This window comes from Somniosus microcephalus, chromosome 6, assembly GCF_052327205.1.
Source record: "Somniosus microcephalus isolate GS21.2 chromosome 6, FLI_Smic_1.0, whole genome shotgun sequence".
NCBI classification, from domain to species: domain Eukaryota; kingdom Metazoa; phylum Chordata; class Chondrichthyes; order Squaliformes; family Somniosidae; genus Somniosus; species Somniosus microcephalus.
The window spans coordinates 48,146,123-48,172,944 of NC_140992.1; the positions used below are offsets into that span (position 1 = coordinate 48,146,123).

At 48.0% G+C, this 26,822-nt stretch overlaps 1 protein-coding gene across 2 annotated transcripts in view; it reads right to left on the reverse strand.

The window, feature by feature from the left end:
- mcf2l2 (MCF.2 cell line derived transforming sequence-like 2) overlaps positions 1 to 26,822 on the reverse strand; it is a 469,404-nt gene that overhangs the window by 289,356 nt on the left and 153,226 nt on the right. For both annotated transcript variants that reach the window (XM_085990152.1, XM_085990151.1), the window contains exon 2: positions 3,806 to 3,889. In XM_085990152.1, the coding sequence (XP_085846278.1) occupies positions 3,806 to 3,889 (84 nt within the window). The remainder of the gene's footprint in view (positions 1 to 3,805; positions 3,890 to 26,822) is intronic.

Consider the following 26,822-nt stretch of genomic DNA (forward strand, 5'->3'; position numbering starts at 1 on the left):
ATTTCTTCACTCAGAGGGTTGTGAATCTTTGGAATTCTCTGCCCCAGAGGGCTGTGGATGCTGAGTCTTTGAGTATATTCAAGGCTGAGATAGATAGATTTTTGGACTCTAGGGGAATCAAGGGATATGGAGATTGGGCGGGAAAGTGGAGTTGAGGTCGATGATCAGCCATGATCTGATTGAATGGCGGAGCAGGCTCGAGGGGCCGCATGGCCTACTCCTGCTCCTATTTCTTATGTTCTTATGATTTGAGTATTGCTAAATCGTAATCAGTACAGTCCTCCTGAAAAGCTGTCTCTATATGGCATTGTCCTTAGTGATGTGAAGTTACATTTGAAATTTACTTTTGCTTATTTTTGTCTCATTTTTGAAAGCAGATCCCCAAAAGTCTCTGTCGAATTGCATCAGCTTCATAAGTTCTTCATTGCCTTTGGACAGGCCTACAGAAGCTGGAGAGATAAGTTTGAAAAGAGTAAAAGGAAAGTCAAGCCTACCAGTATTCCTACAATGAACCACACTGTTTGCAATCTCAGCATTCTATTTGATCGCAAGCTCAGCTTCTGACCTCATATACTCTCTTTAACAGTGCCTGCCTATTTCCACCTCCATAACATGACCTGCCTCCACCCCTACCTCAGCTCATCAGCTGCGGAAAACCAGCAATGCCTTTGTCACCTCCAAACACGCCTATTCCAATGTTCTCCCGGCTGTCCCCCATCCTCTAACCTCCACCCTCCAAAAGCTTCAGCTCATCCAAAACTCTGCAGCACGTATCCTATGCCTCACCAAGCCTCACTTACCCATCACCTCTGTCCTCACCGACCTACATTGGCTCCCTGTCCCACAACACCTCAAATTTAAAATGTTCACCCTTGAGTTTAAATGTCTGAATGGCCTCATCCCTCTCTATGAGTGGTACAACCACCCTTCCCCCCGAACTCTCCATTCATTGGACTACAGCCTCTTGTGCATACTATCTCCCTTTCACCTCATGACTGGCTACCTAGGTGCCACACTCTGGAATTTTATCCCTGAATCTTTCCACTTCTCTATCTCTCTCTCAACCTTTAAGAACCTTCTGAACAGGGGTGGACTGGCCATATAGGAAATCGGGAGATTTCTCGCTTTCCCCGCAAGTGGCTCCAAGACACTATTATTAGCATTCCCCCTTTTTCCATGAGAATCCCAATGAATCCCGTGCCCTTTTGAGGGAGCCAGTATCCCCCTGCTCCTTAACACACACCTCTTTGACCAATCATTTGGTCATGCCTCCTAATATTTCCTTTGGCTCATATTTGGCATCCATTTTTTTGTCATGCCTCTGAATGCCCTGAAGTTTTTCTATGCTAACAATAACTTGTATTTATATAGTGCCTTTATGATGGCAAGGTCAAGGGTGTGGACGTGAATATGGGTTAGGGAGTTTACATGGAGGGATTTTAAATGAGAGGGGTTGGAACAAGGTGAGATGCTCAAAGGAGGAGAAAGTGCCAGAGGCATAGGGGGACAGACTAAGGTGTGATTTGGTGATAAGAGCCACTGCAACGGTCTGGGCGGGCAAGTGGTGGAAGGTATATCCAGGTGGGGAGGCTTCATTTAGGGGTAAGGTGTCATCATCCCTCAGCCAGGTTTCCATCAAGGCCATGATGTAGATGCAATCATCCACGATAAGCTCATGGATGGCAAAGGCTTTGTTCACAAGTGAACAGACATTCTGGAGGGAGATGCAGAGAGGGGCGGTGATGCAGAGATCAGGAGAGGACAGCTCTCTCAGTGGCAGTCAAGGTCACCGTCGCCCTCAATTTTTTCGCCAGCAGATCCTTCCAGTCTGCAACAGGAGATATAGGGGACATCTCACAGTTCGCCGTCCATTGCTGCATCTGGGAGGTAACAGAGGCTCTCTACAGTAGGAGAAGGGACTACATTTCCTTCCCCATCACCGGTGAGAAGCAGGACGAGCGTGCATGTGGTTTTGCCAGGATAGTGGGATTCCCCATGGTGCAGGGTGCCATTGACTGCACCCACATCGTTTTGTGGGCACCACATAACAATCCTGAGATCTTCCATAACCGCAAAGGCTACCACTCACTTAATGTCCAGTTGGTGTGCGACCACAGACAGCGAATCCTCAATGTGAATGCCCACTATCCTGGCAGCAGCCACGATGCCTTCATCCTGTGCCAGCACTCTTCCAGCAACCACATCAAGCTTGTGGCTGGCTAGTCGGAGACAAGGGCTATCCGCTCTCCACCTGGCTCATGACTCCTCTCCGCTACCCCAACACTCCTGCACAGCACTCATATAATGAGAGCCATGAGGCCACCAGGAACATCATTGAGCAGATCATCGGCCTGCTGAAGCAAAGGTTCCGCTGCCTTGACCATTCGGGAGGAGCCCTCAGTACTCGCCAGAGCGGGTGTCCCATTGCGTCGTGCATTCTCCACAATCTGGCCATCATGAGGTCCCAGCCCTTGCCAGCCGGAATTGCGGGACCACCTCAGGAGGAGGAAGAGGGAGAGGGAGAGGAGGAGGAGGACGAGGAAGACGAGAAGGAGGAGGAGGAGGAGGAACAGGAGCAAGGGAGGAGGCAGCCACTCAATCGGCCTTCCGGAAGGGCGGTCCGTGACCGCCTCATCAGACTGCGGTTCCAGTAAATTCAACCCCAGATCCCCATTGCTCACCACATCCCCATCATTCCATCCCTGTCACAGGCCATATCACAGCGCACAGCTGAAATGAGAGACAGTACAAAATTATCCGAAGTGAATCAATTCGTCAGGTGGGTCATCGACCTGAAACGTTAACTCTGTTTCTCTCTTTACAGATGCTGCCTGACCTGCTGAGTATTTCCAGCATTTTCTGTTTTTATTATTAATGAATTTCGCCCCCCTGGTGTTAGAGAGAAAGGGTAAGTAAATTAAATATGTGCTCTTTTAATAGAGCAATTTATTATAAAACATTACCAAATATTTGTTTTTGATTTTATTTTCTGTTTTGCCCACCACATTGCAGCTCTTCCTGCTCTTAAGCCAGAATGCTGAACAATTTGCTTTTCCTGCTGCCATCACTGCAGCTCCTGGATCAGCCACTTAGAAGCATTATGCTATTGGTAGAATATTTATATAACCGGGAGTACATATGCCCCATTTACAAACTACGTTTGGAACTGTTCATTGGATGAGATGTTAAACTGAGGCCCCATCTGCCCTCTCAAGTGGATGTAAAAGATGTCATGTCACTATTTTGCAGAAGAGCGGGGGAGTTCTCCCCGGTGTCCTGGCAAATATTTATTCCCTCAACCATAACTAAAAAACAGATCATCTGGTCATCATCTCATTTCTGTTTATGGGACTGGCAAATTGACGGCTCGCTTCCTACATTACATCAGCGACTACACTTTGAAAAGTACTTAATTGGCTGTAAAGCGCTTTGGGATGTCCTGAGGTCATGAAATGCGTTAGATAAATGCTAGACTTTCTTGCCTTGTTTTAACTTTATAAGTTAACTAAGCTAACTTACCGTAAATCATAAAATGGGAAAACTGCAGTAGAATTGCAAAATTGTTTATATTCTCTATTAAGCACAATACATTCATTGTTATTTTAGCTATGTACAGCGTAAATATAATTTTATTCTACAAGGATTGACCATACGAGGACCAGCAAATCATGAGTTTAGCTGACTGCCTGTAGCACTGCACCACATTAACCTCAAATGAAATTCTGAACTCAGAAACTTTTCTGTAGTGTTCCAGACAGCACCAACAGGTATCAATGAAAAGAAGAAAACGCTGCTAATTTCCTACCTGATAGGACAGCAAACTGTTTCTGTAGCTGTTCAATGATATCAACCGCAAGCAGGGGTCTTATTTCCTGCTGCATGATTTCATCTGCGGAGAGAGTAACAGAGTAATCCAGTGAGTGAAGTTCAGGACCAAGACAAAGTTACATTGTCAAGTAACAGAGATGCTCAGGGATTAAAAACTGCAACCATTTCCCAAGACGCTGCTTAGATTTCAGTCATAAGACTATCTTATTACTCAAAAGTGTTATGACACTTTGGAAAAATCTCACACTGTCTTCAATACACACACCCCATATATTCTGTGTTGTTTCAGAATTAAATAAACACAGTTTAAGAAAATATGCAGTAAATAAATCAGCTGAAGTTAGGCCACTCGTTCTTTGATCAAAATGTACAGTATATTTTCTCTCAATCAGATCGCAATAAACATTTTGTTTTGCAGACAAAGCACCATTTCATAACATGACTCACAGAATACATATACAAAAGCAAAATACTGCGGATGCTGGAAATCTGAAATAAAAACAGAAAATGCTGGAAATATTCAGCAGGTCAGGCAGCATCTGTGGAGAGAAAAATAAAGTTAACGTTTCAGGTCGATGACCTTTTATCAGAACTGGAAAAGATTAGAGATGTAACAGGTTTTAAGCAAGTACAGAGGCAGGGAAAGGGGGGAGGGGAGGAAAGAACAAAAGGGAAGCTCTGTGATAGGATGGAAGGCAGGAGAGATTAAATGACAAAAGGGATAATGGTGCAAGGCAAAAGGGGTTGGTAATGGGACACGTAAAGAAACAAAAGATGGGTCTAGAGGAGGTATAAATGGAAATATCAGAATCATCAGCAACAGCTGCCGTCCAAAAAATGGGGGCAGAGGTTATGATCTGAAATCGTTGAACTCAATATTGAGTCCGGAAGGCTTCATTGGAACAGTGTAGGAGGCCGAGGACAGAGAGGTCAGAGTGGGAGTGGTCCGGAGGATTATAATGGCAAGCGACTGGAAGCTCGGGGTCACGCTTGCGGACTGAATGGAGGTGTTCTGCAAAGCGGTCGCCCAATCTGCGTTTGGTCTCCCCAATGTTGAGGAGACCACATCGTGAGCAACAAATACGGTATTTGGAGGAAGTGAGTGGAGCCAAAGGAGAGGTTGTTCAATGTGACAACAAGTTCAGCCAGGCGGAGGAGGATGGTGGTGGTGGATGGGGACTGGTTGGGCACCACCCTCCTCCACCTGGCTGAACTTGTTGTCACATTGAACAACCTCTCCTTTGACTCCACTCACTTCCTCCAAATCAAAGGTGTTGCTATGGGAACCCGTATGGGTCCTAGCGATGCCTCCAGCATTTTCTGTTTTTATATCAGAATATAAATCTATTTTGCTCCCTCTTCCAATGGCTTCAGCTGTATGCAACTAAAGGTCACTCTTTTGCCATGAATGTATTTTCGCACTGTAGCCACTTTTTCCTAGCAAGCAAACAACTCACTTTGTAAAAGGAAAGTATTATAAAAAGGAAATAAAACTTAGAATAAGTTGATTAGACCTTTTTAAACATAAATATATATTATATCCATCCATGCAACAGAATAAATACAGCAATTACAGGTTTCTCTTCTGAGTAATTATATACACTACAACAAGCTACTGCTTCTGTTAAAACTATATTTGTTCAGCTGTTACTTCAAACTGTGCTGGAAATCTAAATAATTGCCCTGATGGCTACTGTTAAGATCAAGAGTATGATTATATGCAGAGCAGCTCAAAGCCTACAGTGTGCCAGCATGTGATTTAAACTGCAGCAATATTGGGAATTAAATTAGTGCAATCTACAGCAGAACAGCGTAACCGCCTTACAACATGACATACTGGAACGCAAAGCTGCCAGGCTGCATGTCACTCAAAGTGACAAAGAAATAAAGTGCTGAGGAAATATGCACATGAATATTCAAGAAAATTTAAATCAGGTTAATTTTGGTACAGAAGGTAGAAAGTGAAAAAAGTGAATAGAATTTCTAAACGCTCATTATGGCCGGATTTTTCCCCTAATAAAATGGGTGGGTTTGGAGCGTGGGGGCAGTTAAAGTGTTAAAAATGAGATTCCCGACCTGATCCCGCCTCCAACCCGCCCACTTCCGGTTTTGCCGGAGGCAGCATGGGGGGCGAGCGACCAACCCGCTCTCAGGGGGCGTTACCTTAATTGAAATATTGTAATGAGGCTGCAAGCCTCTTTTTCCCCGTCCATTTTGTGTTTAACTGCCTGTGGACGAGTTTCACGCAATTTGTGAAACCCAGCAGATAAACAGAGGCGGGGACTGCTGCATCCAGGAGGTAACTGGCTTTATACCTACCTCCTGGATCCAGGGTCCCTGCCTAACCCACCTTCCGCGATCGGAGACCACCCACGAGGCCTCCGATCACCACCACCCCCCCAGCCTCCCACCCCCCAAAACTCCCCACCCCAACAATGATGATGAGGCCGGCCACGATTCTCCGGTGGCCAGCCCCGATCCTCTTTCCCCCCTGCCCATGCTCCAGCCAACCACCCCCCACCCTGCCGAATGCCAACCCTCAATCCCCGGCCAACCACTGCCCCCCCCCCCCGTTGACCCCCGCCCTCACGATCCCCGGTGCCCAATGCCGACCTCCCCGACCCCCACCCCCGACCCCCTCCCGCGTTCCCCGATGCCTGAAGCCGACCATCCCCCCAACCCCCCAGGACTGACCCCTTGCATCTGAGGCCTACCCGCCCGCAGCCAGCCAGCCAGCCTCTCAATCTGGCTGGCTGCGGGCAGGGATCCGAGGTCCCACATGCAAATCAGGCCCTGCCATTAAATTCGGCAGGGCCTGCGGGAGACCCGGTCGGGCGAGTTTCCCGCCCACCTCGGAGGTCCCCCTCCCCCAACCCGCCTCCCTGGAGAAAATTCCAGCCTATATGTTCTGGCAGAAAAATTGGGAACATCCCAAAATAAAAAAAATTATTCATTGCTTATGTATGCAAGCTCTCACCAAGCAGTGCCACACAAAAACTGAAAAATATGCAACTTCACAGATATGCAGATAACATGGGGCACTTTATGCTCCGATATGCTACACTCACATATTAATAAGACAAAAAGTAATTTATTTTTAAACTGTAACATTTGCTGAAGTTAGATGTTCTCCTTTAAAATAATGAGCAATAAAAAGATATCCAAATCCAGATATTGAAGTTAGTGGGAATCAGGGGGAAAACTCTCCACTGGCTGGAGTCATACCGAGCACAAAGGAAGATGGTTGTGGTTGTTGGAGGCCAATTATCACAGTCCCAGGACATTGCTGCAGGAGTTCCTCAGGGCAGTGCCCTAGACCCAACCATCTTCAGCTGCTTCATCAATGGCTTTCCCTCCATCATAAGGTCAGAAGTGGGGATTGTGATGAAATATATGCCTTCATCAGCCCCTGTGTTTTACCTGCATTGTATTGTGTGTACCGCCCCCCCTTTTCCCCTATTGTGTGTATTGGCTCTGCCCCTGTCTTTTGTCATATAAAGGTCTCAAGAGCTGTATGAGTCATTCTGCCAGACGAATCCAATGTGGAATGATGTGCAATGTTCTTAGCGATTAAAAGCCTTCAGTTGAATCCTTTAACTTCTTGTCCTTGAGTTATTGATGGCACATCAATTTTAATCGCTAAAACACCAAGATGGATCGACTCCTGAAACCAGAGCGCTTGGATCTGGACCCCCATGCCACAGACGCAGCCACACAGTTCGGACACTTGTTCCAATGCTTCGAATTTTTCATCGAAACCTCAGCCACCGCCATAGCAGCCACGACCGCCACCGGAGACGTGAAACTGGGAATCCTGCGAAACCGGGTGAGTCATCGGGTCTCCCCTCTCATCCGAGATGCCACCAGCTACGAGGATGCCTGCAGCATTCTGAAGGCCCACTACATGCGGCCAATAAACGAGGCGTACGCCAGGCATCTTCTGACTACTCGCACGCAGCGGCATGGTGAGTCACTAGAGGACTTCATGCTAAGCCTAAAAGTACTGGGCAGAGACTGTAACTGTAAGGCCGTGTCTGCCACCGTGTACACGGAGGAGCTGATCCGAGACTCCTTTATTGCGGGCCTCAGTTCAAATTACATTCGGCAGAAACTATTTGAAAAGGAGGGACTGGACTTAAAACAGGCTATGGGCATAGCGCGATCGCTGGATATGGCCCAGAGGAACTCTGAATCCTGTTCCTCAGGCCACGCGGCCCACTCCGCCTCGTGCTCGCCGTGGGGGCCGCCATCTTGGAAGCCATCTTCACCTCCCAGGTCTCAGGCCAGCCTAGCACCGTCGGAGCCCCAGCCTCCACCCAGGAGCCCCACTACTGCCGCGATGCATCGGGGCCCGAAATGCTACTTCTGCGGCCAGGACAAACACTCCAGGCATCTGTGCCCAGCGAAGGGCACCACCTGTTTTAAATGCGGGAAGGAAGGACATTTCAGTAAAGTCTGCAGAGGGAACCCCGCCTCCAACTCCGCCACCGCCGCGTGCGCGGGCAAAATCGCCATGGCTGATAAGACTCATACCTCAAAAATTACAGGTTTCTGCACGGTTATGTTGTCGGTAAAAGGCACCGATTACAGAGATTTTAAACTGTTGATAATGCCAGATCTCTGTGTGAGCGTGATCTTGGGTCTGGACTTCCAGTGCCACCACCAAAGTATCACGCTTACCTACGGTGGGTCCCAGCCGCCCCTCACAGTGTGCGGTCTGGCTACCCTGAAGGTCAAGCCGCCCTCTCTGTTCGCCAACCTCGCACCCAACTGTCGACCCATAGCGACCAAGAGTAGGCGGTACAGCTGGGAGGACAGACGGTTCATTGCGTCTGAAGTAGAAAAACTCAAGCGGGAGGGTATCATCGAATGCAGTACCAGCCCGTGGCGCGCCCAGGTAGTAGTGGTTAAGGGTAGCGAAAAGAAGCGGATGGTGATAGATTATAGCCAGACGGTTAATCTATACACCCAGCTAGACGCCTACCCTCTGCCCCGCATAGCGGATATGGTTAACCAAATTGCGCAATACCGGGTGTTTTCCACCATCGACCTAAAATCGGCATACCACCAGCTCCCCATTAGGCCGGAGGACCATCCATACACCGCCTTCGAGGCGAACGGACGCCTCTACCACTTCCTCAGAGTCCCCTTTGGGGTAACGAATGGGGTCTCGGCCTTCCAGCGGGAGATGGACCGCATGGTCGATGAGAACCAGTTAACAGCCACCTATCCATACCTAGACAACGTCACCATCTGCGGCCACGACCAGCAAGACCACGACTCGAACCTCGCGAGATTTCTGAAAACCGCCCTCAGACTCAATCTCACCTACAACGAGGATAAGTGTGTCTTTAGCACCACGCGCCTCTGTATCCTGGGCTGCGTGGTGGAAAACGGGGAAATCGGTCCGGACCCCGACCGATTGCGCCCCCTACGGGAGCTACCCCTACCAAACACTCCCAAGGCCCTGAAAAGGTGCCTGGGGTTTTTCTCCTATTATGCCCAATGGGTCCCCAATTATTCCGACAAGGCCCGTCCCCTCCTGAAATCAACGTCCTTCCCGCTCACGGCCGAGGCCCACGCTGCCTTCAACAGCATTAAACACGACATTGAGAAGGCCACGCTGCGGGCAGTGGACGAAAAAATCCCTTTCCAGGTCGAAAGCGATGCGTCCGACTTCGCTTTAGCAGCCACCCTCAACCAGGATGGGCGGCCCGTAGCCTTTTTCTCAAGAACCCTCCAAGGGCCCGAGATCAGGCACTCCTCGGTAGAGAAGGAGGCCCAGGCCATAGTGGAGGCAGTGCGGCACTGGAGGCACTACCTAGCCGGCAAACGCTTCACCCTGCTTACCGACCAGCGGTCAGTAGCCTTCATGTTTAACAACAAACAGAGGGGGAAGATCAAGAACGACAAAATTCTCAGGTGGCGGATCGAACTCTCCACGTTTGAGTACGACATAATATATAGGCCGGGGGCCCTCAACGAATCCCCCGACGCCCTATCACGAGGGATGTGTGCCAGCATCCAGGGGGACAGGCTACAGGGCCTCCACAATGGCCTCTGCCACCCGGGGGTCACCCGGCTATTTCACTTTATAAAATCCCGTAACCTGCCCTATTCCATCGAGGAGGTCCGGTCTATGACCAGGGACTGCCGCACCTGTGCGGAATGCAAGCCCCATTTTTACAGGCCCGACCGAGCCCACCTGATCAAAGTTACACGGCCATTCGAGCGCCTGAGCTTAGATTTCAAGGGACCACTCCCCTCCACCGACCGCAATGTGTACTTTCTCAACACTGTGGATGAGTACTCCCGCTTCCCATTCGCCTACCCCTGCCCAGACATGACCAGTGCCACGGTCATCAAGTGCCTCGGCAGCCTGTTTTGCACGTTCGGCATGCCGAACTACATCCACACTGACAGGGGGGCGTCGTTCATGAGCGACAAACTGCACCAATACCTGCTGTCGAAGGGGATAGCCACGAGTCGGACCACTAGTTATAACCCCCGGGGTAATGGGCAAGTGGAGAGGGAGAACGCGACGGTGTGGAAGGCGGTCACCTTAGCACTAAGGTCTAAAGGCCTCCCTACCTCCCGCTGGCAAGAGGTCCTCCCAGACGTACTCCACTCGATAAGGTCGCTACTGTGTACTGCTACTAACGCCACTCCTCACGAGAAGATGTTTGTTTTTCCCCGCAAATCAACCTCGGGAGTGTCCCTACCTTCGTGGCTCTCCACCCCAGGGACAGTCCTATTACGGAAGCATGTGAGGGGCCACAAAACGGATCCCCTCGTGGAGGCAGTACACCTACTCCACGCAAACCCACAGTACGCGTACGTCAAGCACGCCGACGGGCGTGAGGACACCGTGTCCATAAAGGACCTCGCCCCGGCAGGAAGCGACGACGACCCATCCTCACCACCCCCAGAAGAACCTCCACCATCCCCAGAGGTATCCTCACCACCCCCAGAAGTACCTGCAACACCCCCAGCACATGGGTATGCCCAGGAGGGCACCACAGACTCCCGGTCGGAACCCGAGGTACTGTTGCGACGTTCAGGAAGGACTATCACACCCCCGGACAGACTAAATCTGTAGAAGGGGTGAATGTGATGAAATATATGCCTTCATCAGCCCCTGTGTTTTACCTGCATTGTATTGTGTGTACCGCCCCCCCTTTTCCCCTATTGTGTGTATTGGCTCTGCCCCTGTCTTTTGTCATATAAAGGTCTCAAGAGCTGTATGAGTCATTCTGCCAGACAAATCCAATGTGGAATGACGTGCAATGTTCTTAGCGATTAAAAGCCTTCAGTTGAATCCTTTAACTTCTTGTCTTTGAGTTATTGATGGCACATCAGGGATGTTTGCTGATGATTGCACAGCGTTCAGTTCCATTCGCAACTCCTCAGATAATGAAGCAGTCTGTGCCCATATGCAGCAAGATGTCAACAACATACAGGCTTTTGCTAATAAGTGGCAAGTAACATTCGCGCCACACAATTGCCAGGCAATGACCATCTCCAACATGAGATTCCCTTGACATTCAACGGCATTACCATCATCGAATGCACCACCATCAACATCCTGGGAGTCCCCATTGACCAGAATCTTAACTGGACCAGCCACAAATACTCTGGCTACAAGAGCAGGCCAGAGACTGTTTATTCTGTGGCGAGTGACTCATCTCTTGACTCCCCAAAGCCTTCCCACCATCTACAGTACAAGGCACAAGTCAGGAGTGCAATGGAATACTTTCCATTTGCCTGGATGAGTGCAGCTGCAACAATACTCAAGAAGCTTGACACCATCCAGGACAAAGCAGCTCACTTGTTTGGCACCCCATCCACCACTCCCTCGACCACCGGCACACCATGTCTGCAGTGTGTATTGTCTACACGATGCACTGCAGCAACTTGCCAAGGCTTCATTGACAGCACCTCCCAAACCTGCGACCTCTACCACCTAGAAGGACAAGAGCAGCAGGTGCATGGGAACACCACCACCTCCAAGATCCGCCCCATCCTGACTTGGAAATATATTGCCGATCCTTCATCGTCGCTGAGTCAAAATCCTGGAACTCTCTCCCTTACAGCACTGTAGGAGAACCTTCACCACACGGACTGCAGCGGTTCAAGAAGGTGGCTCATGGGCAATTAGGGATGGGCAATAAATGCTGGCCTTGACAACAATACCTATATCTCGGAATGAATAAAAATAAACAAATAAATAAAGTGAAACTATGTCGGATGTGATGGAGTACTCACCATAGATCAGTGTAGTTATAACAACACACAAGAAGCTCAACACCATCACGGATAGAGCAGTTTGCTTTGTTGGTAACCCAGCCACTGAACTCAATATCCATCCCCTTCATTACTGGTACACAGTGGCTGCAGTATGTACTATCTACAAGATGCACTGCAGCAACTCACCATGTTTACTTTGACAGCACCTCCCTTCCACACAACTCCATCAAGAAGAACAAAAGCAGCAAATTGTGGGAACACCATCACCTACAAGTTCTCCTCCAAGTCACACACCATCTTAACTTGGGCATGTATCGCCATTCATTCATCATCACTGGGTCAATATCCTGAAATCGCCTACTGACCACCATTGTGGGAGCATAGAAGAAGGCCCACCACCACCTTCTTATGGCAACTAGGCATGGGTACTTAATGTGATCTTGCCAGTGTCGCCCACATCCCAAGAACACATTTTTAAAAGTAGTCTGTTAACACTCAATGTCATATGAAGAATGGCCCCTTGAGCAAGGTACTGGAAGACTGCCAGTCCCTGCAAAACTCTGCAGATATGTAACACCAAATTTAGGGAATACACATAATTTTGTGTGATTAGAACACAAAAAAGCACTCCCCGTCCCCAAGCTAAGTTACAAACCAGCTGCATGAATTTTCTGCCTAGATCCACAATGACACTGCATATACATATAACATCTGGAAGAGATAAACTATCGTATCCACATTCCACAAATAACTAAGGATTCACATTTTGTAGACATAGGTATGAGTGAATCATTCAACCTGACTTCTCATTAAACATATTGGCCCTGAATTTGCGGTCAAGGCTTTCGTTGCTGGCCTCGAAGTAAGCTTCGCACAAAGATCTCATGATCGCTGTGTCGAGAAATTCGGGTTTTCCGACGCATAGTTCAAATCAATGTAGTTTAGTGGGAATCACATAGTGCGAGGTGCTGTGACGTCAACAAGCTGCCTAAGTAGCCAATCAAAATGCAGAATTCTCACAGACAGGGAACCAGGTAAGCTCTTAAAATTCTAACTTTTTCAAAATGTTAGAGAGAACAAAACAAAGATTGGGGCTGTCATATGGGGAAAAGGCCAATCTGAAATAAAGATGAACAAACTTTTCAAAAATATTATACATTTTTTTTAAGTTTCTTAAAAAATAAAATGTGTATTAAAATGGATAAATTTGACATGGCACAAAATTAAAATTAGTTTTTCAGGGCCATAACCTTTGTTTAGCAGTCAATATGTTGTTGAAACCCCAGTTACACTTAATCCCTTTGGGTCTAACTTTTAGTGGGGGATTTAACAGTGTAATTACTGCAGAAGAGCCAAAGTTTTCATCAGTTTCCATGATCGCACAGATTTCACTGATTGCTGGCTCTGTGCGGGGGGGGAGGAGGGCAGGGTGGTGGGGGGGAGGGCAGAGTGGCGGGGGGCAGGGTGGCGGGGCGGGGGGTGTACAGCACAGCCTGTGGAGGAGCAGTTAATGACAGAACGCAACTTCAGGATTTCCGCATCAGGCTGCGCGTGTGCTAAATCCTGAAGTTGCAAAAGGTCAGTTTCAAAGGCGAAATGATGCCGAATGCCGCCAGTTCGCCATCATCAGGACAGCAAAATCCGGGCCCTTCTTTTTGTCATGGCCATTTCTTCAAAAACTAATAGTTAAAGTTGCCAAAATGCAACGGTGTGCACCATGTATCTTTTCCGGACAATGATGTTACATTTGCTGTAGTTTTGATTATGTAAAACACTGGCAAACAAACATTTCCCTTTGCCTACAAACCAGTCTTAAGAGATGTGTCCATAATCATTCAAACTATTTAGAATTAGACTTGCATACCCCTGATGTGAAGAAGACAGGCATAATACTGATTGGCTGTGAGTCGACTGGTCATTGTCCTTTGTTGCAGGATCAAGCTCAGACAACAATGGCCTCTTCTATAGCCCATGGGGAAACTGGCTGAAGGGAGAGCCTCATCATCCATACACTATTTTAAATTGGTTACAAAGAACTACTAACCTACATTCTTCCATTTTTTTTAAGGTTCAGTACACATTCTGATTTCTGATGAATATTATAGGATCTTCATGACATCATTGAGGAAACTAGCTTGGATAAGTTACCAAGACCAACAGTGCAAGAGAACTGAGTAACTAGAATGCTGTTGAAATTGCTGGATTACTGAAGCACCCCAAGTCGGTCTTTATATCTACAGCTGTGATAACTCTTTCCAATTGCAGTTTTATAGCTTTTTCATGCCTGTTCCTCTAATACATTTAACATAAGAACAGAAGAATTAGGAGCAGGTGTAGGCCATATGGTCCCTCGAGCCTGCTCCACCATTCAATAAGATGATGGCTGATCTTCGACCTCAACTCTACTTTCCCGCCCGATTTCCATATCCCTTGATTCCCCTTCGAGTCCAATAATCTATCTATCTGAGCCTTGAATATACGCAACGATTCAGCATCCACAACCCTTAGGGGTAGAGAATTCCAAAGATTCACAACCCTCTGAGTGAAGAAATTCCTCCTCATCTCAGTCTTAAATGGCCGAACCTTTCTTCTGAGACTATGCCCCCTAGTTTTAGACACTCCAGCCAGGGAAAACAACCTCTCAGCATCTACCCTGTCAATCCCCCTCAGAATCTTATGTTTCAATGCGATCACCTCTCATTCTTCTAAGCTCCAGAGAGTATAGGCCCAATCTACTCAATCTCTCCTCATAGGACAACCCTCTCATCCCAGGAATCAATCTAGTGAACCTTCGTTGCACCGCCTCTAAGGTAAGTATATCCTTCCTCAGATAACGAGACTAAAACTGTGCACAGTACTCCAGGTGTGGTCTCACCAAAGCCCTGTACAATTGTAGTGAGACTTCCTTACTCTTGTATCCAACCCGCTTGCAATAAAGGCCAACGTGCCATTTGCCTTCCTAATTGCTTGCTGTACCTGCATGCTAACTCTGTGTTTACTGTACCAGGACATCTAAATCTCTCTGAACACCAACAATTAATAGTTTCTCACCATTTAAAGATATTGGGGGAGAAATTCGGTGGAGCCGCAAACGGGGCGCCAAGCTCGCCTGGGCGCCGGAATTAGCGCAGCGATCGGAGCAGTTGCGACTGCCGGAAATTCAGCTTGAACGCCCCAAGAGGGACACGGGGCAAGGCTTGAGGCGCTCCGCATCCCTCTTAGGGCACTGAAACTGAATATCGCAGCGCAACGTGCCGCAGCGCCACACGCTGCGGCACGGCGCGCTGCGGTACTGCAGGCCTTCCTCCCATTCTTAAGGGGGAGGGGCCTGCACTAGTGCGATTGGAGATCACGAGTGCCGGCAAAAGAGCCCAGCACCGAGGAGAAGTGCCGGGCTCTCGGAAAACAGCCGGCACTGCCGTGGGGGGAGATCAGGAGGCCGGGGACGGAGGTGCTGGCAGGCGGCCGCCGAAAAAAACGGCCGCCCCGCACCTCCACCTTAATTTGCGCCACTGCCGCCACAGGAAGGCCCCGTGAACCGGGTGCGATTTGCGAACGGCGCTACAGAGGCGGGCACTACCGAATATCGAGATCGGGGCGGTAGCGGGGCGCTGCGCACACCGATGACGTCATCGGTGGCGGTGCAGCGCAACAGGCTAACGCCGCCATTAGCGCCCCAGCTAAATATTGCGGGAGGCGTGGCCAGTGGTGCTAAAGCCACTGAGTGCCCTCTTTAGGCGCTAACTGGTGGTGCAGCCCACTGAATTTCTAGGCCATTCTGTTTTTCTATTCTTCCTACCAAAGTGAATAACCTCACATTTCTCCACATTATACTCCATCTGCCACCTTATTGCCCACTCACTTAACCTGTCTATATCACTTTGCAGGCTCTTTGTTTCCTCCTCACAGCTTACTTTCCCACCTAGCTTTGTATCGTCAGCAAACTTGGATACATTGCACTCGGTCCCTTCGTCTAATTCATTAATATAGATTGTAAATAGCAGAGGCCCTAGCACTGATCCTTGCGGCACCCCACTAGTTACAGCCTGCCAACCGGAAAATTATATGTTTATCCCTACTTTCTGTTTTCTGTCTGTTAACCAATCCTCTATCCATGCTAATATATTACCCCCAACCCCATGAGCCCTTATCTTGCGTATCAACCTTTTATGTGGCACCTTATCGAATACCTTTTGGAAATCCAAATATACTACATCCACTATACCATCTGCAAGATTCAGGGCCACGCAGTGAGGTAGATTTGTGACAAAAAGGAGAAACAATAGTGGCTCTTGCCTGCACTGATCCACTTCCTGAAGGAGGAAGTTAGTAGGCATGCTTCTTTTCCAAACCCTTTCATATGTGCATCCAGATTAAGCGGTTGGTGGCAAATAAGCCTCATACATAGCTTTGGACATTTACACGATCAAGGTGATTGGTGTGTCATGAGCTGTCCTGTGCACATCCTTCTACCATGACGAAGCCAGATGTTCACTGTATAGTTGATGAGGTTACCTGAAAGTTGGGTACAAGAACATGCATTCATATATCCAAGTTATGAGGAGATGCTTGAGAAATGGGAATTATTTCCACGTGAGCAGGAGGAGAATTAGTGGAAGTTTTTTAAATTATGCAAGGTTTTGACAGTACGCAAGGAAAAACTATTTCCTCTGGTTGGGGACTTAGTGATGACAGGCCATCAATTTAAAGTTATTAAGAGGGTGAGGAGAGATATTAGGAGACATTTCTTAACTCAGAGAGTGGTTGGAGCATGGCGTGTCATCACAGGGAATGTTGAGGTAGAGCCCCATTATATCTTTTTATTGAATAAATATTTGAAGCAAAGGAAGATACAGTGGGATTAGTTTTGGATTTCTCTAGCAAAGAGCCAACACAGACAAGATGGGCCATAGAAACATAAAAACATAGAAGATAGGAGCAGGAGTAGGCCTTTCGGCCCCTCGAGCCTGCTCCGCCATTCAATGCGATCATGGCTGATCATCCAAGTTCAGTACCCGGTCCCTGCTTTCTCCCCATACCCCTTGATCCCTTTAGCCTTAAGAAATATATCCAACTCCTTCTTGAATATATTTAATGAATTGGCCTCTACTGCCTTCTGTGGTAGAGAATTCCACAGGTTCACCACTCTCTGGGTGAAGAAATTCCTCCTCATTTCTGTTTGTATTCCTGTTTGTCCTGTTTGTATTCCACTGTGTACATGCCTGGACATGCCTCGGCTGACTCCTCCCACAGGTCCTAGTATAAAGGTGACTGCTCCCCAGCCCTTGGTATCCTGGACCGGTCGACCACTCGAGGCAGACTTCCATTCTGTTGTTAATAAAAGCCTTTAGTTACTCTTCTAACTCTCAGTCTTTTATGAGTAATTGATAGCGCATCAATTTTATTAACAACATTTTTATAATGGAGAAGATCCTCACACCAGCATGCCTGGACTTAGATCATCGGGAGGCGGACTCATCCACCAAGTTTACTCACTGGCTTAAGTGTTTCGAAAAATTCCTGACCGCCTCCGAAGCAATCAAATCGGACGAGGACAAACTGGATGTCCTGACCTCCAAAGTGAACCACCGAGTGTACTCGGTCATCCAAGACGCGACCTCGTACGCGGATGCTATCAAGCTCCTCAAGGACCAGTACACGCGCCCAGTGAACGAAGTGTACGCCAGGCACCTCCTGGGGAGTCGTAAACAACAACCTGGGGAATCGACCGTGGAATACCTTCAGGCACTGTCTGTGCTTGGCCGGGCCTGTGGTTGTAAGGATGTAAAGGCCGCCGTGTACACAGAGGAACTTATCCGGGACGCTTTTGTAGCGGGCCACAGATCCAATTACACACGACAGCGACTGTTGGAGCAGAGTAACCTCGACCTCAACAAGGCCTCTGAACTCGCACTATCGTTGGATGCAGCCTACCAGGGCATGGATGCCTACTCCTCTGCACCGTGGACGCCGCGGGGAATGACAGCCTGGGACACGGTAGGACCGCCTCATAGCGCCGTGCCACCCCAGCCACACCCCAACAACGGCCCAACTACCGCAGCAGTGTCCCAAGGCCAGACAGCAGTGCCCCAAGGCCAGAAATGCTACTTCTGTGGCCAGGCAAAACACCCCAGAGCGCGCTGCCCGGCGAAAAACGCGATCTGCTCGGGCTGCGGGAAGAAGGGACACTACGCTAGCGTCTGCAGGGCCAAAGCCACCCCGAACCCCAGCAGCGCCGCGTGTGGGCCATGCGGGCCGCCATTTTGGACCTCCCCGGCCGTGTGCGAATCACCGGTACAGCAGCCATTTTGGACGCCTCCAGCCACATGGGGATCATGGACGCCGCCATCTTGGACGACAGCCGGGACGCAGCAGGCCCCCGACACCGCCTCATCTGATACCCGCAGCGACACACCGACCCCTACGCTGGCATCCGTTACACTGGACCAAGCGAGACCGCACCAACTGGCCAGTTCCAAAATGGACATTAAGGTAAATGGTCACGATACAATCTGCCTTTTTGACTCTGGGAGCACGGAGAGCTTCATCCACCTCGACACGGTGCGGCGTTGCTCTCTCCCAGTCCTGCCTGCGCAACAGCGAATTTCTATGGCCTCCGAGTCCCAGTCGGCGGACATCGGCGGCTACTGCGTGGTGACACTCGTAGTAGACGGGACCGTGTACGATCATTTTAAACTTCTGGTCCTGCCTGACCTCTGCGCTGCCGTCCTGCTGGGGTTAGATTTTCAGTGCCACCTTAAAAGTGTTACGATGGCGTACGGTGGACCCCTACCCCCACTCACAGTCCGCAGCCAGCAGCTTCCAAATTGCGCACCAGGTGCAACCTCTCCACACTCAGAGTCACCCCCCCACCACTGTTTGCTAACCTCACCCCCGACTGTAAGCCCATCGTCACAAAGAGCAGGCGATACAGTGCCGGGGACAGGGTTTTCATTAAAACCGAAGTGGAGCGGCTCCTGAAAGAAGGGATTATTGAGGGCAGCACCAGCCCCTGGCGAGCCCAGGTTGTGGTCGTTAAGACCAGCGAGAAGCAGCGCCTGGTCATCGACTACAGCCAGACAATAAATCGCTACACCCTGCTGGACGCCTACCCACTCCCCCGTATAGCGGATATGGTCAACCAGATCGCGCAGTACCGCGTCTTCTCGACCATTGACCTGAAATCAGCGTACCACCAGCTCCCCATCCGCCCTGAGGACCGCCAGTACACTGCCTTTGAGGCAAACGGCCGCCTCTATCACTTCCTTAGGGTTCCCTTTGGCGTCACCAAAGGGAGATGGACCGGATGGTAGATCAAAATGCGTTGCAGGCCACTTTCCCATATCTGGACAATGTGACCATCTGCGGCCGTGACTTGCAGGACCATGACGCAAACCTCGAAAAATTCCTCCGCACCGCCCAACTCCTAAACCTGACATATAACAAGGAGAAGTGCATATTCCGCACAAACCGCCTCGCCATCCTTGGCTGTGTTGTGGAACACGGAGTCATCGGCCCCGACCCCGACCGGATGCGTCCCCTTATGGAACTTCCACTGCCCCACTGCCTCAAGGCCCTGAAGAGGTGCCTAGGGTTTTTCTCCTATTACGCCCAGTGGGTCCCCTACTATGCGGACAAGGCCCGTCCGCTGATCAAGTCCACCTCTTTTCCCTTGACGGCAGAGGCCCGCTTAGCCTTCCACCGTATCAAGGAGGACATTGCCAAAGCCACCATGCACGCAGTGGACGAATCCATCCCCTTCCAGGTGGAAAGCGACGCGTCCGACTTTGCCCTGGCCGCTACCCTCAATCAGGCGGGGAGACCCGTGGCCTTCTTTTCACGAACCCTCCAAGGCCCGGAGACCAGACACTCCGCTGTTGAGAAGGAGGCCCAGGCGATTGTGGAGGCTGTGCGTCATTGGAGGCACTACCTGGCCGGAAAACGATTTACCCTGCTCACTGACCAGCGTTCAGTTGCTTTTATGTTTAACAACAAGCAGAGGGGCAAAATCAAAAATGACAAGATCTTGAGGTGGAGAATCGAACTTTCCACCTACAACTACGAGATCTTGTACCGGCCCGGGAAGCTAAATGAACCCCCGGATGCGCTATCGCGTGGCACCTGCGCCAGCGTGCAGATCGATAGACTACGGGTCCTCCACAATGACCTCTGCCACCCGGGGGTCACCAGGTTCTTCCACCTCATCAAGGCCCGCAACCTGCCTTACTCTATTGAGGAGGTCAGGACCATGACCAGGAACTGCCAAGTCTGCGCTGAGTGCAAACCACACTTTTATAGACCAGACAGGGCCCACCTGATAAAAGCCACTCGCCCCTTCGAGCGCCTGAGCGTTGATTTTAAAGGGCCTCTCCCCTCCTCCGACCGCAATGTGTACTTCCTCAATATTATTGATGAGTACTCCCGTTTCCCGTTCGCCTTCCCCTGCCCGGACATGACCAGTGCCACGGTCATTAAATGTCTGAACAACCTCTTCACCCTGTTCGGCTTCCCCAGCTATATCCATAGCGACCGGGGCTCATCGTTTATGAGCGACGAACTCCGTCAGTACCTGCTAACTAGGGGTATTGCCACAAGCAGGACCACCAGTTACAACCCCCGGGGGAACGGACAGGTGGAAAGAGAAAATGCGACAATTTGGAAGGCCGTCCTGCTAGCCTTAAAGTCTAGGGGCCTTCCAACCTCCCGCTGGCAGGATGTGCTCCCCGATGCGCTCCACTCTATTCGGTCACTGCTCTGCACTGCCACTAACGCCACCCCTCATGAGAAAATGTTCGTCTTCCCAAGGAAGTCCACATCAGGGACATCGCTACCGCCATGGCTGACGTCCCCAGGGCCGGTCCTACTGAGAAGACACGTGAGGACCCATAAAACGGACCCCCTGGTCGAGAGGGTCGACCTCCTCCACGCCAACCCCCAGTATGCTTACATCGCATACCCGGACGGGCGGGAGGACACAGTCTCCATAAGAGACCTTGCACCCTCGGGGACCACAGTAACCCACTACCCACTACCACCCACCCCCACGATCCGATATCCAGCCCCAGCAGACGGCAGGCCTGGGCCCCGCGACCCGCTCGACATCTACGAGGACGACACGCCTGTGCCACAGCCTATGCTGGACTCGACGCCGGAAGCTTCACTACCCCTGCCGTCGCCACGCCGATCACAGCGGCAGACAAGACCTCCGGAGAGACTCCAATACACTAACTTTTAATACACTTCACCCCGCCGGACTCAATTTTAAACAAGGGGTGAATGTGGTAAACCACTGTTTGTATTCCTGTTTGTCCTGTTTGTATTCCACTGTGTACATGCCTGGACATGCCTCGGCTGACTCCTCCCACAGGTCCTAGTATAAAGGTGACTGCTCCCCAGCCCTTGGTATCCTGGACCGGTCGACCACTCGAGGCAGACCTCCATTCTGTTGTTAATAAAAGCCTTTAGTTACTCTTCTAACTCTCAGTCTTTTATGAGTAATTGATAGCGCATCACCCGGTCCCTGCTTTCTCCCCATACCCCTTGATCCCTTTAGCCTTAAGAAATATATCCAACTCCTTCTTGAATATATTTAATGAATTGGCCTCTACTGCCTTCTGTGGTAGAGAATTCCACAGGTTCACCACTCTCTGGGTGAAGAAATTCCTCCTCATTTCTGTCCTAAAAGGCCTACCCCCTTATCCTTAGACTGTGACCCTGGTTCTGGATTCCCCGACCATTGGGAACATCCTCCCTGCATCTAGTCTGTCCAGTCCTGCCAGAATTTTATAAGTTTCAATGAGATCCCCTCTCATTCTTCTAAACTCCAGCGAGTACAAGCCCAATCAACCCAATCTCTCCTCATACTTCATTCCTGCCATCCCAGGCATCAGCCTGGTGAATCTTCGCTGAACTCCTTCCATGGCAAGAATATCCTTCCTCAGATAAGGCGACCAAAACTGCACACAATACTCAAGGTGTGGTCTCACCAAGGCCCTGTACAACTGTAGCAAGACATCCTTGTTCCTGTACTCAAACCCTCTCGCTATGAAGGCCAACATACCATTTGCCTTCTTAACCGCCTGCTGCACCTGCATGCTTACCTTCAGCGACTGGTGCACAAGGACACCCAGGTCTCGTTGCACTTCTCCTTCTCCCAATCTATTGCCATTCAGATAATAATCTGCCTTCCTGTTTTTGACACCAAAGTGGATAACCTCGCATTTATCCATGTTATATTGCCTCCTTTTGTGCTGTAGTCCTTTATGGTTTTTTAAAAGTAATTCATTGCCTGTGAACTACTGTGGGATGTCCCACGAATGTTGAAGGTGTTATTTAAATGTAAGTTCTTTATTACTTATTTTCCATGAAGCTGCTCCCTGAACTTAGAGAGCTGGATGTCCTCCTTCTATGATTCAGTGGTTTGTAGAGATGATAAGTGTGCAACACATATTCTATAGCAGTTTTCTCATTGATACCTGGTGTGATTCTAATAGGGCTGTCTGGATACGAGTCTAGCATTTGTCACAGATTTTGTCCTTTGAAATCCAGCCTTGAAAGTGCTTAGCAAGAATGGAACTGAAGGGACTTCAACCAAAACTGATGGATATACCACAGTCTGTTGTAGAAGGACTGGAAGTGCTAAGCTAATTCGCTCAATTAAAAATTGGTGTCTTAAAATTAAACTGTTCTGTTAACATCCAGGTAGAGCTCTGCTTATGGGACTAATGTAAGTCGTACTGCATAGCCTAGATGTTCCTCTTTAGTGCCTTCTCTGGTTGAAATGTGGCAAAGTGGCACTAATGCCAACCTTATTGACAATGATACATTTTCTGGTATTAACCTTATTTAAATATTTTCAGCTGACTCCCAGGAGTGTTGCTGCCTCGGATTCAGGGGAAGGAGCTAATGGGTGGGGTGGGTGAAGAGAATAGCTGATGCATGAATTAAATATCTGCAGCAATTTAAAGGGCCAGACAGCCTCCCAGAATGAAAGTGTTAGTACCTCCAAATAATGTGAAAATCTGCCACTGTGTAAGTGTTGATCAATTGTCCTTGCATCGATTTCAGTACCTGCTGTGGCCAATTAAATTATTGACACACGTTACGCAAAGCTGAATACCTGTTGTGCACAGATGCATACAACAACCAGCGTTGCTAAGGCAGTAATTATAGAAAATATGACATAGTCACACACTCATACACCTAGTCATATTTGATGCTGGACTTTCACAATGCATGTTCAAATGGGCGGGGATCTGGCACAATAAGCCCCAGCTCAATTTTCCACCGCTACTCACCACTTAACTGGCAGGAATTGAAAGGAAAATCCCACTACATGTCTCCACAATGGGCTTATTTTTTTCCTTTTTGTCTTCATTTTAATTGCAGTTTACCACCTTTTGCTCCCTCCATCCTACCCTTCTTCAGTCAGGAGGACAGGACTTGGAGGGAGACCAGGCTTAAATGTCAGACATGGATAGAATTTACCTAACGCCTCTGAATGGGAATCTAAGGTGCTAATACTAGAGCTTGTGGGATCCCAACAGGTTTCGTTTATGTATTTTTTAAATGTAATATTTAAAATATATTATTTGATCATTAGGTCTTGAATTTTTCAATATTAAGTCAATTTAAACTGTAAAAACCCTCTTGATATTTTGTTCCTGTTAGTTAAAATAAAGAGTAGAAAATGATTTAAGTAGTCAGTTGATTCCTGTTCCTGGGACTAGGGACAGGGTCACTGGCCAAGGCTTGGAAGCTAAGCTAGAGCCAGGCCTGGTTAGTACCTGGAGGGGTGACCAGGTGCATGAAGGTCACGGAAGGAGCCCCAAAGAGGGGCGGTTGGTGAGAAGGTCACAGAAGGAGGGGTGGCTGGTGAGCAGGCCCAAGCGTTGGGCTGAAGGTTGTCGGAATGGTGGAAATGGAATGGCGGCGCGCACAGACATAGCAGCTTTGCTTCTCCCAGGACAGTGCTATTTACGTTTAATGTTAATGTTATTTGTACTGGACTCATGGGAGCTTGTAAGATCACATTTCGTTGTACAATGACAATAAAGTTGAATTATTATTAAAGTTGAATTATAAACTGCACATTAACTCTTAGCCTGTATCGCTGCTTGACGTGGGAGGTAGAGGAAACTAGCTTTTTTTTTAAACTATCATTTTCGATTTAGGACATATATATTCTGCTTCTCAACAGGTCATCGTTTTCAAAATCTCTTTTCCCAGTCCGATTACTAGAGGTATTCTTCCCTTCCTTGAACATGAGATACTATACTAGACAAAACCCTAAACCACATAGGATTTGATTGTGTCCATAGGCAGGAAGTTGTAGTAATTAATTTCATGTTTTTTAATAGCAACGGTTTAAGTTCAAATCAAGATTAGTAATTAAAAATAAGTTCTTTCTGTTATCCTGCAGGTTTGGGCATTGAGACTGTGCCATCTTGTGCACCTCTATGGCACAAAATGTGTGATTAAAAAAAAGAGCCGGTGCACGGAAGAGGTATTTTTAGTACTGCTAAAACAATTTCAGTCAATGTGACAGCAGCAGGAAATAGACCCAAATAGAATTATGCATTCCCAGAGATGGACAAACACATGAGAAACTCCTTCAGTAATGACAGGAAGAATAGCTATTCTCATATTGAACTAGTAAAATATTCCAGAGTATGAAGCCACCTAAAGTAAGATATGTTTATGTGGTTATTATGGCAAATAAAAACGTTTGTAATATGTTTAGCTTATGTTAAAACTAAAGTAAACCTGCAGCAATAAACACAATCTCTAAAGATGGCATCATATTATAGACCACATTGTACCTTCATTCTGAGGTAATGCATCTCACAAGAAACTTTATCAATGTGCTTCATAAATTGTGAGCTTAAAAATCAGGAAATAGTTGAGGCTTGTAATAAGGGAACATCTATAATTATGGGGGATTTTAACTATCATATTAATTGGACAAATCAAATTGGGCAGGGCTGCCTTGAGGATGAGTTCATTGAGTGTATTAGGGATGGGTTTCTTGAGCAGTATGTAACTGAACCGACCAGGGGGCAGGCAACCTTAGATCTGGTCCTGTGTAACGAGACAGGATTTATTAAAAATGTCCTAGTAAAGGATCCCCTTGGAATGAGTGACCATAACATGGTTGAATTCCATATTCAATTAGAGGGTGAGAAGGTTGGATCTCAAACAAGCGTGCTAAGCTTGAATAAAGGAGACTATGAAGGTATGAGAGCGGAATTGAGTAGAGTGGACTGGGAAAATAGATTAAAGGGTAAGACGATACATGATCAGTGGTGTACATTTAAGGAGTTATTTTACAACTTCCAAAAAGTATATATTCCACTGAGAAGAAAAGGGTGTAAAAGAAAAGACAGCCATCCGTGGCTAAGTAAAGAAATTAAGGATAGTATTCGACTAAAAACAAGGGCATATAAGGTAGCCAAATCTAGTGGGAGGATAGAGGATTGGGAAAACTTTAAAAGACAGCAAAAAATAACAAAAAGATTGATTAAGAAAGGGAAGATAGATTATGAAAGTAAATGAGCAAAAAATATAAAAACAGATAGTAAGAGTTTTTATAGTTATATAAAAAGAAAAAGGGTGGCTAAAGTAAATGTTGGTCCCTTAGAGGATGAGACCGGGAAATTAATGGTGGGAAATATGGAGATGGCAAAAACACTGAATGAATATTTTACATCAGTCTTTACAGTAGAAGACACTAAGAATATCCCAACACTGGACAAACGGGGGCTAAAGGGGGGGAGGAGCTAAACACGATCAAAATCACTAAGGAAGTGGTACTCGGTAAAATAATGGGACTCAAGGCGGATAAATCACCTGGACCTGATGGCTTACATCCTAGGGTCTTGAGGGAAGTGGCGGTAGGGATTGTGGATGCATTGGTAATAATTTTCCAAAACTCCCTGGACTCGGCAATGGTCCCGGCAGACTGGAAAACTGCTAATGTAACACCCTTATTTAAAAAGGGCAGTAGACAGAAGGCTGGAAACTATAGACCGGTTAGCCTAACATCTGTGGTAGGTAAAATTTTGGAGTCCATTATTAAGGAGGCAGTAACAGGACATTTGTATAATCATAATTTAATAGGACAAAGTCAGTATGGTTTTATGAAGGGGAAGTCATGTTTGACAAATTTGCTGGAGTTCTTTGAGGAAGTAACATATAGGGTGGATAAAGGGGAACCAGTGGACGTAGTGCATTTAGACTTCCAAAAGGCATTTGACAAGGTGCCACACAAAAGATTATTGCTTAAGATAAAAAATCACGGGATTGGGGGTAATATTCTGGCATGGATAGAGGATTGGCTATCTAACAGAAGGCAGAGAGTTGGGATAAATGGTTCATTCTCAGACTGGCAATCAGTAACTAGTGGTGTTCCGCAGGGGTCAGTGCTGGGTCCTCAACTCTTTACAATCTATATTAACGATTTGGAGGAGGGGACCGAGTGTAACATATCAAAGTTTGCAGATGATACTAAGATGGGGGGGAAAGTAGTGAGTGAGGAGGACATAAAAAACCTTCAAGGGGACATAGACAGGCTAAGTAAGTGGGCAGAGATTTGGCAGATGGAATACAATACTGGAAAGTGTGAGGTTATGCACTTTGGCAGGAAAAATCGTAGAGCAAGTTATTATCTTAATGGCAAGAAACTGGAAAGTACTGAAGTACAAAGGGATCTGGGGGTCCTGGTGCACGAAACTCAAAAGGTTAGTATG